Source organism: Hypanus sabinus, chromosome 19, assembly GCF_030144855.1.
Source record: "Hypanus sabinus isolate sHypSab1 chromosome 19, sHypSab1.hap1, whole genome shotgun sequence".
Lineage (NCBI taxonomy): Eukaryota > Metazoa > Chordata > Chondrichthyes > Myliobatiformes > Dasyatidae > Hypanus > Hypanus sabinus.
Genome location: NC_082724.1, coordinates 6054474 through 6075143, shown reverse-complemented (window position 1 = coordinate 6075143; position 20670 = coordinate 6054474). Strand labels below are relative to the sequence as shown.

The window sequence follows — 20670 nt, the reverse complement described above, 5'->3', positions numbered from 1 at the left end:
GAGTTATATTCCGAAGTACAAACAGTCTGCTGGAGGAGGTCAGCAGATCAGGCAGCATTTATGGAAGATATGTTACAAGCTGAAATGCCGACAATTCCTTGCAATACACACAAAATACTGGAGTAACTCAACAGGTCAGGCAGCATCTGTGGAGAGGAATAAACAGTGGACTTTACGGGCTGAGACCTTTCAACAGGACTTGATGAAGGATCTCAGTCCTAATGTCGACTGCTTATTCCCCTCCATAGATGCTGCCTGAGCTGCTGAGTTCCTCCAGCATTTTGTGAGTGTTGCTCTGGATTTCCAGCATCTGCAGAAGCTCTGGTGTTTGTGTTGACAATTCCTTCTACCCCTCCCCCCCACCAGCTGCCGCTGGACCCTCTTGAGTCCCACCAGCAGATTGTGCGTTGCTCCAGATTTCAGCGTTTCACTCTCCTGTGTCTCTGTATTACTTTTCTCACAATGTCTGTTCAGATGGTAACACAGAGGTTATCATCTTTTCACTTCTTAAAATTAACAGGACTTTTCACCTGGAGCTTTATGTACAGTTCTACTTGTCACATTATAGGAAGGTTGTGGAGACCGTGGAAAGGGTGCAGAAGGATTCATTTGTAGATTAGGAATACAGATCCATAATTCCTCAAAAGTGGTATCATAGGTAGTTAGGGCTGCAAGGAAAGTTTTTGCCACATTGGCCTTCATAGGTCAAAGTATTGAGTACAGGAGATGGGATGTTATGCTGAAGTTGTATAAGATGTTGATGAGGCTTAATTTGTAGTATTGCCTACAGCAAACTACAGCACAGAAACAGACTGTTTTGGCCATTTAGTCCATGCTCCCATTGACCTGTGCCAGGACCATCACCTTCCATACCCCTACTGTCCATGCACCTACCCAGACTTCTTTTAAGCATTGAAATCAAGCTTGCATGCACCACTTTGCACAGGCAGTTCGATCCACACTCTCACCACCCTCTGAGTGAAGAAGTTCCCCCTCAGGTTCCCCTTTAAATATTTCACCTTTCACCCTTAACTCATGACCTCTAGTTCTAGTCTCACCCAACCTCAGTGGTAAAGCTTGTTTGCATCCTGACATAATTTTGTATACCTTCATCAAATATCCCCTCAATCTTCTATGTTCCTAGGGGATCCTTCCTTATTACTCAGGGTCTCCAGACCCAGCAGCATCCCTGTAAAGTTTCTCTGCACTCTTTCAATCTTATTTACTCTTTCCTGTAGGTAGGTGACCTAAATTGCACGCAATACTCCAAATTAGGCCTCACCAATGTCTTATACTTCATATCCACAGCTGTCTGTGGCAATGAATTCTACAGATACACCATCCTGTGGTTAAAGAAATTCCTCCTTATCTCCATTTTAGAGGGACATTCTGAGGCTGTGTCCTTTAGTCCTGGAATCTCCCACTACTGGTAATATCTTGTCCTTTCTTTGCTTCTCAGATGTTCCCTGGGGATCGAGGGTGATGACCCAATCTAATGAGGTGCTGAGGTGGCGAACCATTGGGGTCAAAGTCAGACTAGAATTTAGTATCAGAGTACTCTAGGTTACCATATGCTACCTTGAGATTCATTTAGTTGCAGGTGTTTATGGGAAAATAAAGAAATGCAATAGAATTTATGAAAACTATACATAAAGACTGACAAATAACCAAAGTGCAAAAGAAAAGAAATTGTGGAGATAATATAAAATGTAAATAAATCATACAAAGAGCATGAGTTGTAGAGTCTTTGAAGGTGAGACTCTAGATTGTGGAACCAGCTCAGCATTGAGGTGAGTGTAGGAATCCACTCCAGTTCAGGAGCCTGATGGTTGTGGGGTAGTAACAGTTTCTGCACCTGGTGGTGTGGGACCTAAGGCTTGGTTGTCCCAGGGGGTTGGTTTTCAACACTCCTTGTTCATGATGAGTGGAAGCACAGATCGTGAGAGTCTGGTTGGCACTCGAGTGCTCTATGATTCACTAAACAACTGTGACTCAGTCACATCAGTGAGGAGAGAAGGTGTTAGTCACCAAGTTCTTTTCCCATCCCCCTTCTGTCAGGGTTCCTGTTGGACTCTGTGGTTGTACTGCAAGTTTGAAAAGATCAGTTTTATTTGTCACGTGTACATGGAAACTTCAAAGCATAGAGTGAAATGCACCATATGTTTCGATGTACTGTTCATGTGATAAATTAATGTTTACAAATGGTCAAATTTCAACACCATTTTGCTTAACGAGGTCAACTAGACAAGACTGCCCATTATCACCTGCTTTATTTGTATTGGCAATAGAACCATTAGCAGAACTAATTAGAACAGATCCAGATATTGGGGGCTTTAGAGTTAATCAAGAAGAATATAAGATTAATTTATTTGCTGATGATGTTTTGATTTATTTAACAAACCCATTGCAATCCTTGCAAAGATTATCTTTTAGATTGGAAAAATATGGGAAAGTATCAGGCTATAAAGTAAATTGGGATAAAAGTGAAATTTTGCCCCTCACCAAAGGAAATTATAATCAATGTCGATTAGCAACTCAATTTCGATGGTCAATGAATGGGATAAAATATTTAGGTATTAGAGTTGATAACGATGTAAAAAATTTATATAAACAAAACTATTTGCCATTATTAAAAAAAGAGGATCTTGATAAATGGATGATGTTACCAATAACATTAATAGGTAGAGTTAATGCTGTAAAAATGAATATATTTCCTAGATTGCAATATTTATTTCAAAATTTACCAATACAATTACCTCAGAAGTTTTTTCAAGAACTGAATAAATATGTAAGGAAATTTCTTTGGAAAGGTAAGATGTCAAGAATATCATTAGAAAAATTGACATGTAAATTTGATTTAGGGGGGTTACAACTTCCAAATTTTAAGAATTATTATAAAGCAAATCAACTTAGATTTATTGTGTCTTTTTCGATGAAGAAAAATCAGCATGGATTAAAATAGAATTAGATAAGATAGGAGAAAATACACCAGAGGATTTTATATATAAATAAGAATCCAAATGGACACGGGAAAAAAAAGAATCTCCTATATTAAGACACTTGATTGATTTATGGAATAAGGTAAATATGGACGATGAGATAAAGAAATCTTTATTAACAAAAAAAACTTTAATTCAAAATAGGCTTATTCCTTTTACAATGGATAATAAACTTTTACATAATTGGTTCCAAAAGGGGATTAAATATATAGGTGATTGTTTTGAAGGAAGTATATTGATGTCATTTGATCAATTAAAAAATAAATATCAAATATCAAATAACACTCTCTTCTGTTATATTCAATTAAAAGCTTATTTACGAGAAAAGCTGGGACAAACAATGTTGATGCCAAAACCCAGTGAAGTAGAAATATTAATTCAGAAAGGAAAAATTAAAAAATTTACATCTTGTATGTATAATTTGATTCAAAAGCAAATAATTAAGTTAGGAATTCATAAATCAAGACAAAAATGGGAATCTGATCTGAATGTTAAAATTGATGGAAAAAATTGGTCAAGATTATGTTCTCATACTATCAGTATGAGAAATACAATAAATGTTTGACTTAGATTAATACAATATAATTTTTACATCAATTATATATAACACCACAGAAAATAAATAGATTTAATTCAAATATGTCTGAGCAATGTTTTCGATGTAATCAAGAAATTGGTACTTTTTTACATTCTACCTGGTCTTGTTTTAAAATTCAACCATTTTGGATAAATTTAAGACTTTTATTGGAACAAATTATTGGAGTACAACTCCCACATAGTCCACTATTATTTTTATTAGGAGACATTGAAGGGACAATATCGAAACTTAAATAGAACAAGTATCAGAAAAAATTTATAAAAATTGCATTGGCAGTAGCCAAAAAAGTTATCGCAGTTAGTTGGAAATCTGATTTATATTTAACTATGGATCGTTGGAATAATGAAATACATAGTTGTATTCCATTTGAAAAAATTACGTATAATCTAAGAAATGAATATGATATATTTTTGAAAATTTGGCTCCCATACTTACAAAAGATAGGATTAAATACACAGGTCCTTTGAAGATAAAATTATAGTAATTGGGGTAAGTAAAAATAAATATCAAAATTATTTTGAACTCCATGGAGCATGTGGGGATCCTCCGATATCCAGGCAATCTTTCTCTTTTTTCTTTTTTTTTCTTTCTTTCTTCAGATAAGGGTTAAGGGGGGGGAGGGTTAATGGGAGGGAGGAGGGTCAATATTATTTTTCTTACTATTTTATTATCACATTTATTCCTTGTAATCTCTAAAATTAAATAGATAGATAGATAAAAGATAAATTAATGTGAATCTGAAATGTGGCATGACAAATACCTTACAAATCTGAAGAAGGGTCTTGGCCCGAAATGTCAACTGTTTATTCATTTCCATAGATCCTGCCTGACCTTCTGAGTTCCTCCAGCATTTTGTGTGTTACCTCAGCATTCCATCCTTGCTGACACTTACTGGTTTCTGATATATTTGATCTGAGACTTTCATTCAGAAATCATGAATGAGGTATAAAACTTGTTGCTTCATGATTGTTTTATTAAGCGCTAAGAGAGCAAAGGAATTAGAATAGGAGAGTAGCGACAGCAGGAAAAAACAAAAGATAAAGATAGCACGCCAATGTACTTTGCTCTCCTTATACCATAGATGACAGACATTTCATTCAAATTTGTAGATAAGAGTTAACCAATCAAACAGCCCCTATTCAAGTAACATGATGCCTAAGAAGCTTCCAGAATGATACAGTGAATGGTAACCACAGGGGACACACTGAATGATTGCATACTGTGACCACTAGGAATCATACTGAACTACTGCATATACATTCTGTTACCACTAGGGACACATTGAACAATTGCATATACATACTGTGACCACTAAGGACACATTGAACAATTGCATATACATACTGTGACCACTAGGGATCACACTGAATAGTTGAATGTACAATTGGCAATTATATAAAATACACACAGGCATGGGAAAGTCAAACTACATAGAAAATACCAGTTATGCAATCTGATCCAACACATTATTGTTGTCTTCCTCATGCACAAGGAGCTGTTTATCAGTCAGCCTAAAACCATGTTCTCTGGTCACTAAGCTTTAGGGCTCTGGAAGTGCATTTCCTGACTCACTGAAACCTTTCATGGCAAGATTAATTGCAGAACTGCTTTCTGAGGAGATGTGACTGCAGCTTCATTTGGAAGGGTTAATGTATGAGGAACAGCTGTTGCTTTGGGGCCTGTACTTGCTGGAGTTTTGAAGAATGAGGAGGGATCGCAGTGAAACCTACCGAATATTGAAAGGCCTCGATAAAGTGGGCATGAATATGATATTTCCTATAATGGGGGTTTAGGACCAGAGGACACACCCTTGTAATACAAGAACTGAGTTGAGGAAGAACTTCTTTAGCCAGAGGGTGATGAATCAGTAGAATTCAATGCCATAGACAACTGTGGAGACCAAGTCATTGGGTATACTTTTCAAGGACTCTTCATCTCATGTTCTTGATATTTATTGCCTATTTATTATTATTATTTCTTCTTTTTGTATTTGCACAATTTGTTGTCTTCTGCACTCTGGTTGAACGTCCTAGTTGGATGGTTGTTCATTGATTGTGTTATGGTTATTATTCTCTGGATTTATTGAGTATGCCCTCAAGAATATGAATTTCATAGTTGTATATGGTGACATTAAGTTTGGTAATAAAACTTAATTTGAACTTTATACTTAAGTCGGAGGCTGATGGTTTCTTGTTAGTCAGGATGTCAAAGGTTATGGGGAGAAGTCAGGAGGATAGGGTTGAGAGGGAAAATAAATCAGCCATGACAGAATGGTGGAACAGACTCGATGGACCAAATGGCCTAATTCTGCTCCTATGTATTACAGTCTTGGCAAATACAGCTTCGATTGAAAGGGCTAGACTGCTGTAAATAACTCGGTACAATTAAATGCCTTGCAGGGTTCTGACGGATGATAATTTAGTCTCTGGAGCTAGCTAGATCAAGGTTAATCTGAAGTGGAGGCCATTACAGTGGGAGCATTAATGGCTTTAAAGCAAAATTATCTAGCAAAGGCAATTTTTAACTGTTATTTTATTTATTAGTCATAGAACACAGAATATATGTCAAGTGTAATAGCGCAGGGAAAGGCCATTTGGCCCAGCTGTCCAGGGCAACCCACAGGATGAACAAGCAGGAAAAACAATCGGAATCAGGTTTATTATCACTGACGTGCAACATCAATTTTGTTGTTTTGCGGCAGCAGAACAGTGCAGTACATAAATTATCATAATTACACAAATATGCAAAAATGTAAGTACGTAGTGGAAAAAGAGATACAGAACAACACTTGAAAATACTATAAGTTACAATAAAACATAGAAAATAAATAAGTAATCCAAAAAGAGAGCAAAATATTGAGGTAGTGTTCATGGACTGCTCAGAAATCTGATGGTAGAGGGGAAGAAGCTGTTTCTAAAATGCCATGTGTACATCTTGATTTGAAATGTTAACTGTTTATTCCACTCCATAGATGCTGCCTGACCTGCTGAGTTCCTCCAGCATTTTGTGTGTGCTGCTCTGGACTGCCAGTATCTGTAGAATCTCCTGTGGCCCTCTCATGTGAACCTTTGCAAAGAGAGCAGCAGGGGCACAGAAGTTTGTTTTTACTGTGGAACCAGACCCAAGCCCTCTGGCCAGGGGGGCAAACTCAGCGCGTCAGGCAGCATCTGTGGAGGCAGAGTGCTGATCAACGTTTCGGCCCCAGATGCAAGATCGACTTTAGAGAGCTGTATGGAATCATGGTGGGGAGGCAGGCATATACATGCCGAATGCACACAGTCTTTATTCTCAGGGTTGGGGAACTAAGGACCAGAGTAACACTGCGGTGTAGTGGTTAGCGCACTGGTTTATTGTGCCAGAGGCCGGGGTTCAATTAATCCTGTTAGGACTTTGACCATACTCCCCATGAACGTGTGGATGTCCTCTAAATGCTCCGGTTTTCTCTCACATTCCAAAGATGTACAGTTTATAAGGTTAGTTTATAAGGTAATTGGGCAGTGCTGGGTCTCTAAATAAAACTAAAAAAACGGCATACGTTTAAGATGAGAGCAAAGATATTTAAAGGAAACCCTGAGGGCTACTTCTTCACACAGAGGGTGACCCGTATACGAAAGGAGCTGCCAGAGAAAGTGGTTGAGTCAGGTACAATAACACAATGTAAAAATGGATTTAGAGGGATTTGTTATTAGTTTGTTATATACCAAGATTCAGTGAGAAGCTTGCCTTCCATTCTGTTCATACAGATCAGATCATTACACAGAGCACTGAGGTAGAACACGGGGAAACAATAACAGTAGAATAAAGTGTAACAGCTACGGAAAGAGTGCATTGCAGGTAAACGATAAAGTGCGACTTCGTAAAGATGAGACCAAGAGTCCATTTTATTGTACAAGAGATCCATTTAAGGGTCTGATAACAGACTGAGAACTCAAAGATTAGCTTATTTGTCATAGGTACATCAAAATATAATGGGAGATATGTTGCTTGTGTCAAGTCAAATCTACGAGGACTGTGCTGGGCAGCCTGCAAACATCTCCATGCCTCCAGTACCAACGTAGCATGCCCACGACTCACTACGCTTCACCCGGTTTGGAATGTGGGAGGAAACTGGCGTGTTCTCCACGCGGTCACGGGGAGAACGTGCAGACCCCTTACAGACAGCGGTGGAAATTGAACCCTGATCTCACAGCCGGGCTGCCCATTTGAAGGTGTGAAAACTACCAAAAGAAAAGTGAGTTGCAGGTAAACGATGAAGTGAAAGGTCAAAATGAGGTAGATTGTGAGCCCGAGTCCATTTTATTGTACAAGAAATTTGTTCAAGAGAGTGATAGAAGTCTGATCCAGCAGGCACAACCTCAGAAGATGGGAACATCCATTTAAAAGAGAGATGAAGAGGAATTTCTTCTGGTAGAGGGTGGTGAATCTGGAATTCATCGCCACAGACAGTCATGAAGGCCAAGTTATTGGGTAAATGGAGGTTAATTAGTTATAGATTAGTCAGGGTGTCAGAGATTACAGTGAGAAGGCAGAAGAATGGAATGCACTGCCAGCGAAGGTGGTAGAGGTGAATACAATAGGGCCTTTTAAGAAACTCTTAGGTAGGTACATGGAGTTTAGAAAAATAGAAGGTTATGCGGTTGGGAAATTCTAGGCAGTTTCTAGAGTAGGTTACATGGTCGGCACAACATTGTGGGCCGAAGGGCCTGTGATGTGCTGTAGATTTCTGTGATAATAAATCAGCCATATAGCCACGTTTTGCTCCTATTGCCAAATGCAGGCAAATGGGACATGCTCGGATGATCAACCGGATGAACATGGAGGGGCTGGGCAAATGAAGTACAGGGCTGAAAATGGAGGAATTTGGTGGGAGAGGACAGTGGACCCCGGAAGAAAGGGAAGGGGATGGGGAATCAGATGGAGGTGATGGGTAGGTCATGAGTATGGGGGGAGGGGAGGGAAAAGAAGGGGTGAGAGGGCCGCCAGAATTAGGTTAAATAAAAGTGGGGAGGGAGAAGATAGTGGTTATTAGAAGTTGGAGAAATCGATGTTCATGCCATCAGGATGGAGACTAACCAGAAGGAATTGTCTTTCAAATGCTGCTTATCCGATGCTATGTGCCCATGAATTGAATTGAGCTGACTTCATTACTTACATCCTTCATGTACATGAGGAGTAAAAATCTTTACATTATGTCTCTGTCTAAATGTGCAATTTATTGTAATTTGTAATAAATAGTATATACAACAGGACAGTCAATATAACATAGAAATACGGTTGCATCAGCATGAATTGATCAGTCTGATGGCCTGGTGGAAGAAGCCGTCCCGGAGCCTGTTGGTCCTGGCTTTTATGCTGCCAGATGGTAGCAGCTGGAGGAGTTTGTGGTTGGGGTGACTCGGGTCCCCAATGATCCTGCAGGTCGTTTTACACACCTGTCTTTGCTGCAGGTAAGTTTTTCATTGCACCTGTGCATACGAGCACTCTGACAGTAAACCTGACGTCTGGGGGTGCAGCTCCCATGTGCAGATGAAATCCGCCACACGTTTTCTCATCAGCCGGCAGCCGGTGACTGCGTGACGGACATGACTGCAGCTTTTGCCTGTCAGTAACAGATGCACGACGTTCATCTGTACCTACACCCTGGGCACTCTTCTGGAAGATTCTCGGAGAGGCACCAGGTTCACTGCAGGCAAAGCAGATGCTGATTAACTGCTGTCAACGGCACAGAAGTGATCTGCTGGTTTCGTTGTTCTTTTAAGTCGGAGAGGTTGGTTATAAATTTTGGTTTGCAATGCAGCCTCTAATTGTTTGGTGGTTAAAGGCACCAGGAGTTGTTGACTAAGAAAACTGCATTTCTGCAGCGCCTTAGGGCTATTAAAACAAAAAGTTCACACCATCTTAAAATTTTCATTCCACCCCCCCCCCGACAATCAATCTGACCACCCATTCTAGTTAGCTACCCACCCACCCCCTCTATTTATTATCCCAGTCATTGCACTGTAAACACTTTAAATCACTGTTTATAATGCTGTTTATATTCTAAATACATGTAGGTATTTATACACATTTTATTCCATATAACATTATTTTTATATCATTATCTTTAATTGTTGAATATTGTTTTTCATTGCTTGAGAATGTGCCTATCTAAGAGTCTCTTAAATGTCCTTAATGTATCTGTCTCTACCACCATATCTGGCAGTGCATTTCACATACCCACTACTCCCTGTTTTTAAAAAAAAACTACCTCTGACATCTCTCATATATTTTCCTCCAACCACCTTAAATTATGCCCCCTTACATTAGCCATTTCTGTTATGACTGTCCACTCAATTTTGTCTCATCATCTTGTACACCTCTATCAAGTCATTTCTCATCCTCGCAAAATGCTGGTGGAACGCAGCAGGCCAGGCAGCATCTATAGGAAGAAGCACATTCGACGTTTTGGGCTGAGACCCTTCGTCAGGACTAACTGAAAGAAGAGATAGTAAGAGATTTGAAAGTAGTGGGGGGAAGGGGAAATGCGAAATGAAAGGAAAAGACCGGAGGGGGTGGGATGAAGCTAAGAGCTGGAAAGGTGATTGGCAAAAGGGATACAGAGCTGGAGAAGGGAAAGGATCATGGGATGGGAGGCCTCGGGAGAAAGAAAGGGGGAGGGGAGCACCAGAGAGAGATGGAGAACAGGCAAGGAATGATTATGAGAGGGGCAGAGAGAGAAAAAAAAGGGGAAGATAAATAAATAAATAAGGGATGGGGTAAGAAGGGGAGGAGGGGCATTAACGGAGGTTAGAGAAGTCAATGTTCATGCCATCAGGTTGGAGGCTACCCAGACAGAATATAAGGGGTTGTTCCTCCAACCTGAGTGTGGCTTCATCTTGACAGTAGAGGAGGCCATGGATAGACATATCAGAATGGGAATGGGACGTGGAATTAAAATGTGTGCCACTGGGAGATCCTGCTTTCTCTGGCGGACAGAACATAGGTGTTCAGTGAAACGGTCTCCCGGTCTGCGTCGGGTCTCAGCAATATATAAAAGGCCACACCGGGAGCACCAGACGCAGTATACCACACCAGCCAACTCACAGGTGAAGTGTCGCCTCACCTGGATGGACTGTCTGGGGCCCTGAATGGTGGTGAGGGAGGAAGTGTAAGGGCAAGTGTAGCACTTGTTCTGCTTACAAGGATAAGTGCCAGGAGGGAGATCGGTGGGAAGGGATGAGGGGTATGAATGGACAAGGGAGTCATGTAGGGAGCAATCCCTGCGGAAAGCAGAAAGGGGGGGGAGGGAATGATGTGCTTGGTGGTGGGATCCTGTTGGAGGTGGCGGAAGTTACGGAGAATTATATGTTGGACACAGGCTGGTGGGTGGTAGGTGAGGACAAGGGGAACCCTATCCCGAGTGGGGTGGTGGGAGGATGGGGTGAGAGCAGATGTGCGTGAAATGGGAGAGTTGATTGTGGAGGAAGGGAAGTCCCTAACTTTATAAAAGGAAGATATCTCCTTCGTCCTGGAATGAAAAGCCTCATCCTGAGAGTAGATGTGGCGAAGGTGGAGGAATTGTGAGAAGGGAATGGCATTTTTGCAGGAGACAGGGTGGGAACAGGAATAGTCCAGGTAGCTGTGAAAGTCTGTAGGCTTATAGCGGATGAGCCACCTTCACTCCAAGGAGAAAAGCCCTACGATCACTCAGCCTTTCAGCTAAAACAGGCTCTCTAGTCCAGGCAGCATCTTGGTAAATCTTATCTGCAGTCTTTCTAAACCTTCCACATTCCTCTTATAATGAGGCGACCAGAACTGAGCGCAATATTCCAAGATAGACATACTTTTAAGCATCTTTGCTAAACACATGAGAAAAGCAAGATTGTGTACCTGTCTGTGTGTATACTGTACTCGGAGGCCACTATCTCCTGTACCTAATGAAGTGGGCACTGAGTGTATATTCTGGTCTTCTGGCTGCTTTAGCCCACCCACTTCAAGGCTCGATGTGCTGTGGGTTCGGAGATGCTCTTCTGCAGACCACTGTTGTAATGTGTGGTTATTTGAATTACTGTCAGCTTCCACCAGCTTGAACCAGTCTGGCCATTCTCCTCTGACCCCTCTCATGAACAAGGTGTTTTCTGGCACCACGGTCAAAGTCACTTAGATCACATTTCTTCCCCGTTCTGATGTTTGGTCTGAACAACAACTGAAGCTCTTGACCGAGCCTGCGTGCTTTTATACTTTGAGTTTCTGCCACATGATTGGCCGATCAGATACTTGCATTAAGGAGCAGGTGTACTTAATAAAGTGGCCGCTGAGTGAAAATTCCATTGAAGACTATGTATTTTTCATTCTAAATATTCCTCATTATCTATAAAAAAGATAAGATGGTCAAGTTTAAAACTACTATTTGATGTTGATTATATAGTGTAAGGAATACAGCGGCAGTAGGGAATTGTTTGGTCCTGACAAATTTTTCAACAAGTTGTGGGAGTGAGGGGTCTGGCACAGATGATAAACCTGATTTTGGTTCCGTGGGGAGTTGACAGGACTGTAAGAATGGAAAATTGTTTGTGTAGTTGAGTGTGCCAGTGCAGTGAGGTTCAAGTCGAACACAGAGTAATACAGCACTGGAAACAGGTCTTTGTCCCTCAATGTCTCTGGCATGTGCACAGCCAAATTAATTCTGAAGCTCATCAGCCTGTACACGATCCATATTCCTCCTTTCCCTGCACGTTCTTCTGTCTGTTTAGAATCCTCTTGGAATCTGCTGTCAGAAGTCAATCTTATTGTCATCTGCACAAGTACATGTACGTATAGATGCAGCAGAAAACTTGTTGTAACAGCTTTACCGGTACATAGCATCATATAAGCAGCATTCACGTAAAGTGAGGTGGCACAGTGGCGTAGTGGTTAGCACAGGTGACCTGGGTTCAGTTCCCGCCGCTGCCTGTAAGGAGTTTGTACATTCTCCCCATGACCACGTGGGTATGCTCTGGGTGCTCCAGTTTCCTTGCACAATCCAAAGACGTACCAGTTGGTAGGTTAATTTGTCATTATAAATTGTGCCATGATTAGGCTAGAATTAAATTGAGGCATTGCTGGGTGCTATGACTTGAAGGGCTGGAAGGGCCTGTTCTGCGTTGTATCTCTAAATTAAACCTTTTCTCCAAGAACGAACACAATCAGAACAAAAAGTACAAAGTCCATTTTAATGCAAAGTGGTCATAGTGTTGCTAAACTGTGGTGGTGTTTAGGGTTGTGCCAGGTTGGGTCAGGAAGCAAATGTTTGAAGGGATATACCTGGTGCTGTCATTGTCAATAATAAAATAAAGAAAATACAGTATTCAAAATCACTCATACAACTCAAACATCCTTTTTAATTTGTGCGCATGGAGAACAGCATGGCTCCTGTCACCCACACTGTCCTGAAGCCAGGACAGAAAACTTGCTATTTTATGCAGAATTGGCCGAGCAGTTATGGATATTGACCATGTGGTAAATTGTATATGAATTCCTTGCTTGCAGGATCAATTGCCATTCACAGTAGAGGTGTTAAAGTCAGGATAGCCGATGATATTTTGAAGTTAGTAAATACAATAGAGGTGTTAAAAGTCAATCTAAACTTAAAGCGGACAGCCAATGATAGAAGTTAGTAAAGACAAATGTCTCTTTGTCATTGGGTGTATTTCATATTCTTTCATTCCTCCCTATCTGTCTGTCTCTAGCACCCCTATTGTGTAAAGGAATGCTATGTTTCAGGAAGACCTTTCTGGCAAAGTCTCGGTATAGAGACCACATTGTCTGGCTTGCTTACACACTATCACCGTCCCGCCTGCATGTCTTGTCAGTAGAGGGGTCTCTGGCGGTCTCACTTCAAATGTCTCTACTGCCCCAGGCTATCTTTACCCAGAAGTGGTCTTTAACCCTTACCATACCACAACCCCACGGTGATGTGGGACGTCAGGCTTATGCTGAAAGGCACAATGGAAAACCTCGTGTGCATCAGCATCATAGACACACGGAGAACAAAGAGGAGAGTGGAAAAAGTACGTGCAAAACAAAAGCTTAGAGGAGTGGTTCCCAACCTGGGGTCCATGGACCCTTTGTTTAATGGCATTGGTCCGTGCATAAAAATGGTTGGGAATCCCTGGCGTTGGATAAAAACAAGACCCAATCGGAGACAAGTCCATGGCAGTGAAGGAGGTGGTCTGCAGTGTTCAGTTGCTGGGCTGAGGTTAGGATTGTACCACTGCTGCAAGGAGAAAAACAAACTTCATGACATATGTGAGTGATGATAAACCTGACTCTGATGTGGGTCTCTGGTGTGGACTGAGAGTGGGAAGGGGGCAGGGAGAGGGGAATCATGGTTGGGAAAAGGGGAAGGGAGAGGGGAGGGAGTGGGAAGCACCTGAGAGACATTCTGTATTGATCAATAAACCAATTGTTTGGAATCAAATGACCTTGCCTGCTGTGTCAGGGCTGGATGTGTCTGTACCTGTTCCATCCCTGTCCTGGCACCACTCCTCTGCCACCTGTCCCACACCCCTCCCACAGCGCCCCACCCTTCTCATTCACATCCCTTGCTCCCACCAGATTCTCCAAAATTCTTAGGCACCCTAGTCAGTTTCTCTGCCATAAGTCTCTAATCGTCCCTTTATCAGGAACATCAGCTGATTGCAGCCCGGAAATTGAATGCACGTTCATCTGACTCACAGAAGATGCAGCCTCCCACTGAAACCAAGCTGATACTGATGTTAACAAAAAGATGAACAACATCTTTCTTTCTAGGATAAATTACTCAGACTGTGTAGCGTAGGCAGAGCCTTTCGCTGTGGGTAAACTCAAAGGTCACTGGAAGACTACCGCTTGCAGGGGTGTAATTGTGCGTAGGTGTTTGAAAATCACATGAGGTGCGACCCTGGCCTGCTGCAGCTTCTCTGGTGGGCTCCTCGCAATGCTCTGTTCCTTAAATCAAACGCCTAACTAATTGTGGAAACATGACTTAAGCATAAAGCTGGGAGACTGACATTCAAATGTAAAAGGCTGTAATGGACTCACTGTACACAGAGTACAGCATAGGCCTTAGGCCCACAATGTTGTACTGAGCTAATTAAGCTTGTGACGTCTAACCCTTTCTGCCTACACATGGTCCATTTAACTCTCTGCACATTCATGCGCCTATTGAAGAGTTTCTTAAGTGCATTTTGCAGGTTGGGGAAATTACAAAGCAGGGGTTCCCAACATTTTTATGCCCTGGACCCCTACCGTTAACCGAGGGGTCTGTTGACCGTGGGTTGGGAACAACTACCCGAGTGTATCTGCCTCCACCATCACCCCAGGCACCATGTTCCAGGTACACACCACTCTCTGCTTCTTTGAACTTGCCCCCTCTCACCGTAAATGCGTGCACTCTGCTGTTAGACAATGTGATTCCAGTGAAAACATGTCTGTTGTCTACTTGTGTCTATTGTCTATGTACAGTCATATCAGGTCTCCTTGCAGGCTTCAGAGCTCTGGCCACTTCTTGTACTTCATACTCTCTAGTCCAGGCAGCATCAAGGTGAACCACTTCTGCAGCCTCTCCACATCGTTCTGGTAACAGGGCGACCGGAACTGAATGTAATACTCCAGATGTGGCCAAACCAGACTCTGCTTTTCAGCACCATGAAAAACGTTGACTCATTTTCACTGTGTACTGTACCAGCAGTTATGGTTGAAATGACAATAAAAAGCGAGTTGACTTGACAAAGCTGCAACATCGCAGCGTGATATCGTAGCACCTAGGGTGACTGGGTTCAATTCCCACTGCTGTCTGTGAGGAGTTTGTTAGGTTCTCCCTGTGGGTTTTTTTCCGGGTGTTCCGGTTGCCTTCCTGCATTCTGAAGACGATAGGATTAGGGTAAGTAAATTGTTGGCAGGAAGAATGGTGACACTTGCAGTCTGTTCCCAGCACACCCTCGGATTGTGTTGGTTATTGATGCAAACGTTGCATTTCACTGCATGTTTTGATATACCTATGAGAAATAAAGCTAAAATCTTCCATCTTTAGTCTTATGTGACCAGTTTCTATTCCACTGCTGTCTGTTAGATTTCAGTAAATCCTACCTGTGACCCTGTGGATTTCGTCTGGATGCTCCGGTTTCCTCCACATTCTAAACACGTATGTTTAGGGTTAGACATACATTTGGACACATGGTGTAATTGGGCAGTGTATGCTCATAGAAGCATAGAAAACCTACAGCACAATACAGGCCCTTCGGCCACAGTGCTGTGCCAAACATGAACTTAACTTTAGAAATTACCTAGGGTTACCCATAGCCCTCTATTTTAATGAGCTCCATGTACCTATCCAGGAGTCTCTTAAAAGACCCTATTGTATCCGCCTCCACCACCATCACCGGCAGCCCTTTCCACACACTCACCACTCTCTGCTTAAAATACTTACTCCTGACATTTTCCATTTTTCTATCATCTCTGTGCCTATCTAGGAGTCTCCTAAATGTCCCTAATGTATCTGCCTCTACCACCTTGCATGCACCCACCCCTTTTTTTTTAAAAGACAAACCAATCTCTGACATCCCCTCCAATCACCTTAAAATTATGCTCCCTCATATTAGCCATTTCCACTGTGGGGGAAAAAATCTCTGGCTGTCCACTCGATCTATGCCTCTTATCATCTTGTACACCTGTATTAAGTCACTTCTAATCCCGCTTTGCTGCAAAGAGAAAGGCCCTAGTTTACTCAACCACACAAGAGATTCTGCAGATGCTAGAAATTCAAAGCAACGCTACAAAATGCTGGAGGAAATTCAGCAGGCCAGTCAGCATCTGTGGGGGAAAATAAACAGTCAACGTTTTCGAACCTTTATCAGAAGATGTGCTGTGTAATCCAGGCAGCATCCTGGTAAATCTCCTCTGCACCCTCTCCAAAGCTTCCACATCCTTCCTATAATGAAGCGACCAGAACTGAACACAATACACAACAGAAAGGGGCTGCAGCAGGCTGGGGTAATTAAAGAGACCGTGTCATCGGCAGTTAATGGGGCAATATCAAAAGGGAAGGTGACAGTACCTCAGAGGGGTAATTAAGTGGGCACTTCATAGGGGTAATGTATTAATGATGTGGGAGTAATGTAAAAATGGGTACAATGGTAGTCACATGTTGATGGGCTGAATGGCCTATTTCCTTGCTGTATCTCTCTATGGCTCTATAAACCTCAGACAAATCCTGTCAGAGATGCTCTCTTTATCCTCTTCACCCTTCACTTACCACTAACTTTGCATTTGTTGTACTTTTGCCCAGTTTCTTTATGCCTTTATTGCGCAATGATGGTGGCGGCCCAGTCGCAAACTTTCAATTCCTCCTCGGGAAAAGATCTCACCAATGTGACTTACTTGGACTTCACATCGACGGAAGTGGAGATGGATGCCTTGGGGGATGTTGTGGGTCAGTCGGAGGTCGAACTGTCAACAGTGGCTGGAGATTCTCAGGAAGAATCAAGCAGCTCCCAGCCATCACTACCTGGGAATTCTGGGATTCAGGAGGACCCAGAAGCCTCTTCAGGTTTGTCTGCAAGGAGGGTGAGGTGAGAGGTGGGCAGGGGAAGAAATCGATGTGCTGCACTTGTATTTCTTATTGATTTAATTGTCAGGAGAGGTTGGGCAAAATGGGGTTGTTTTGTCTGGAAGGGTCAGAGTGAGGGGGTGACCTGATCGAAGTTTATAAAATTATAGGAGGCATAGACAAAATAGAATCTCTCTCCCAGGGTAGAAATGTCAAATATGAGAATGCATGTATTTAAGATGAGAGATTCAATATTGTTTAATGTCATTTTGAGGTCACAAGTGTGAAGGGGAATCTATTGTACAGCAGTCCAATCTGCTGCGTTCCCCTGAATCGGATCCAGACAACGTTTCGGGCAGAGACCCTTCATCAGGTCTCACCTGTCCTAATGGAGGCTCTCAGCCCGAAACATCGATTGTTTATTCCCCTCCGTAGATGCTGTCTAGCCTGCTGAGTTCCTCCAGCATCTTGTGTGTGTTACTAGCACATCTAATGGCTTTTACAATAATCAGTTTGTTTTATCCAGATGCTGGGGACATGTATGAATGATAGGCTGTTGTGATTTAATATTTGAATAGACTTTGTGTGTATGTGTGCTTATATGCAGTATATACATTCTTATAAGCATTCTTGTTAATTTAAATAATTAAGGGCTATTTGTAAAAATACATGAATTGCATACATCATCACTCTACCACATCATATGAGTGCCTCAATTGAAGTAAACAAGAAGTTAAGTTTCACATTTTGGACTCCTGTTGAATTATTTCAATGTTTTATAATTATAAACATAACAGTTAAATTATGCCCCATGGAGAGAGAGCAGACAGAGCCTTTGTTTAATCAACTGTCAGACACCTGTTATTTACTCGAACAGGATCCCACTGAGGAGCACCAGGCTATTGTCTCCCCCACCATCACCGTCCTCATTAACTCTGGGGATCTCCCACCCACTGCCACCAAGCTCATAGTTCCCTCACCCCACACCTCTCGTTTCTACCTCTTACCCAAAATTCACAAACCTACCTGTCTAGGCAGACCTGTTGGATCTGCTTGTTCCTGCCCCACTGAACTTGTAACTGCATACCTTGATTGTTTTATCTCCCTCCCAGAGTTCAGTCCCTTCCTACCTACATCCGTGACACTTCTCACGCCCTGGATCTTCTCAATGGTTTCAGGTTCTCTGACCCTGAGCATCTTATTTTCACCATGGATGTCCCTCCCTATACATCTCCATCCCCCACCAGGAAGGCCTCAAAGCTCTCCCTTCCCTTCTGGACACCAGACCCAACCAGCTCCCCCCCCCCCCCCCCCCCACCCACCAGAACTCTTCTCTGTCTGGCAGAACTTGTCCTCCCTTTTAATAGTTTCTCCCTCAGCTCTTCGCACTTCCTTCAAACGAAAGGTTCTGCCGTGGGTACTCATGTGGGTATGCCTTTGGCTACATGGAACGGTCCATGTTCCAAGCCTTCACTGGAAAACTGCATTGATGTGGCTTCATGCAGCCACGCGGAACTCGTCAACTTAATCAAATTTGCCTCGAACTTTTACCCTGCCCTCAAATTTACCTGGTCCATTTCCAACACCTGCTTCCCCTTTCACAATCTCTCTGCCTCTGGAGACAGCTTATCTCTTGATCTCTTTTATAAACCCGCTGATTCTCACAGTTACCTGGACTTATACCTCTTCCCACCCTGCTACTTGTAAAAACCCCATCACCTTCTCTCAATTCCTTTGTCTCCGCTGCATCTGTTCTCAGGAAGAGGCTTTTCATTCCAGAATGAAGGAGCTTTCCTCCTTCCTCAAAGGAAGGGGCTTCCCTTCCTCCACCATTAATGCTGCCCTCAACTGCATCTCTTCCATTTTGCGCAAATCTGCCCTGTCTCATTCTCCCACCACCCCACCAGGGATATAGTTCCTCTTGTTCCCCCCCACCAGCCTCTGCATCCAGCACATAATTCTCCGTAACTTCTGCCACCTCCAATGGGATCCCACCACCAAGCACATCTTCCCTTCACCCCCCTCCCCCTCCCACCAACTTTCTGCTTTCTGCAGGGAACACTTCCTACACGATCCATTCGTCCCTCTCCATAGATCTCCCTCCTGGCCCATCCTTGCAAGTGGAACAAATGCTAACCCTGTCCCTAAACCTTCTCCCTCACTACCATTCAGAGCCCCAAACAGTTCTTCCAGGTGAGGCAACACTTCATCTATGAGTCTGTCGGGGTCATCTACTGTCTCTGGTGCCCCCAGCTTGGTCCCCTTTCTATCGGTGACACCCGACGTAAATTGGGAGACCGCTTCGCTGAGCACCCACACTCTGTCCAACAGGAAAAGTGGGATCTCCCAGTGGCCACCAATTTTAATTCCACTTCCCATTCCTATTCCGGCATGTTAGTCCACGGCCTCCTCTACTTTCGCAAGGAGGCCACACTCAGATCACACCTTGTATTCCATCTGGGTAGCCTCCAAACTGATGGCATGAACATCGATTTCTCAAAGTTCTGGTAATGTTTCCCCCCCCCCCTTCACAATTCCCCATCCCCTTTTCACTCTCTCACTTTATCTCCTTAACTGCTCACCACCTCTCTATGGTGTTTAATCCCCTCTGATTTTCTCTAACACGGCCTTCTGTCCTCTCCTATCAGATTCTCTCTTCTCCAGCCCTGTATCTGTTTCACCAATCAACTTTCCAGCTCTTTACTTCACCCCATCCCCCTCTCAGTTTCATCAATCACCTTGAGTTTCTTCCTCCTCTCCCCACTTCTTCTAACTCTTGACACCTCATCATTTTTTTCCTCCAGTCCTGATGAAGGGTCTCCGCCTGAAATGTCGACTGTACTCTTTTCCATAGATGCTACCTGGTCTGCTGAGTTCCTCCAGCATTTTGTGGGTGTTGCTTGGATTTCCAGCATCTGCAGATGTTCTCTTCTCTGCTTAATCCACAAGGTTTGATCTCCAACAGCCAAAGAAACCCCTTCCCAACCTGCCAACCTACTCCCCAAATTTCTCCTCATTTCTGTTTGAAAAGGGTGTCCTATTCTCAGGCTGCGTCCGCTAGTCCTAGGCTCTTTCTCCTTCAGAAACATCCTCTCCACATCCACTCTAACTTGGCCAGGGCTTCCCAACCTGGGGTCCACAGGCCTCTTGCTTGGCTGTATTGGTCCATGGCATTAAAAAGGTTGGGAACCACTGATCTTGACTTTTCATGATGAACACTCAGTGGAAAGGGTGTGAGTGAACGATACACAATGTGTGTGTGTATATGTAGTTGGTTGACTGATTATCACTGCAGTTGGTTAATTCTGCTCCTTCAGCCACTCAGGAAGAAACCATTTATAAGACATTGGAGCAGAATTAGGCCATTCAGCCCATCAAGATCATGGCTGATTTGTTCTCCCTCTCAATCCCATTTCCTGCCTTCTCCCTGTAGACTTTGATGCCCTGACTAATCAAGAACCTATCAACCTCCACTTTAATTATATCAAATGACTAGGCCTCCAGAGCTATCTGTGGCAAGGAATTCC

At 42.9% G+C, this 20670-nt stretch overlaps 1 protein-coding gene across 1 annotated transcript in view; it reads left to right on the top strand.

Moving 5' to 3' along the window:
* Window positions 1-20670, top strand: part of podxl2 (podocalyxin-like 2) — a 55689-nt gene that overhangs the window by 7099 nt on the left and 27920 nt on the right. Inside the window, exon 2 of the mRNA XM_059944847.1 lies at window positions 16883-17143. Coding sequence (XP_059800830.1) covers window positions 16883-17143 — 261 coding nt within the window. The remainder of the gene's footprint in view (window positions 1-16882; window positions 17144-20670) is intronic.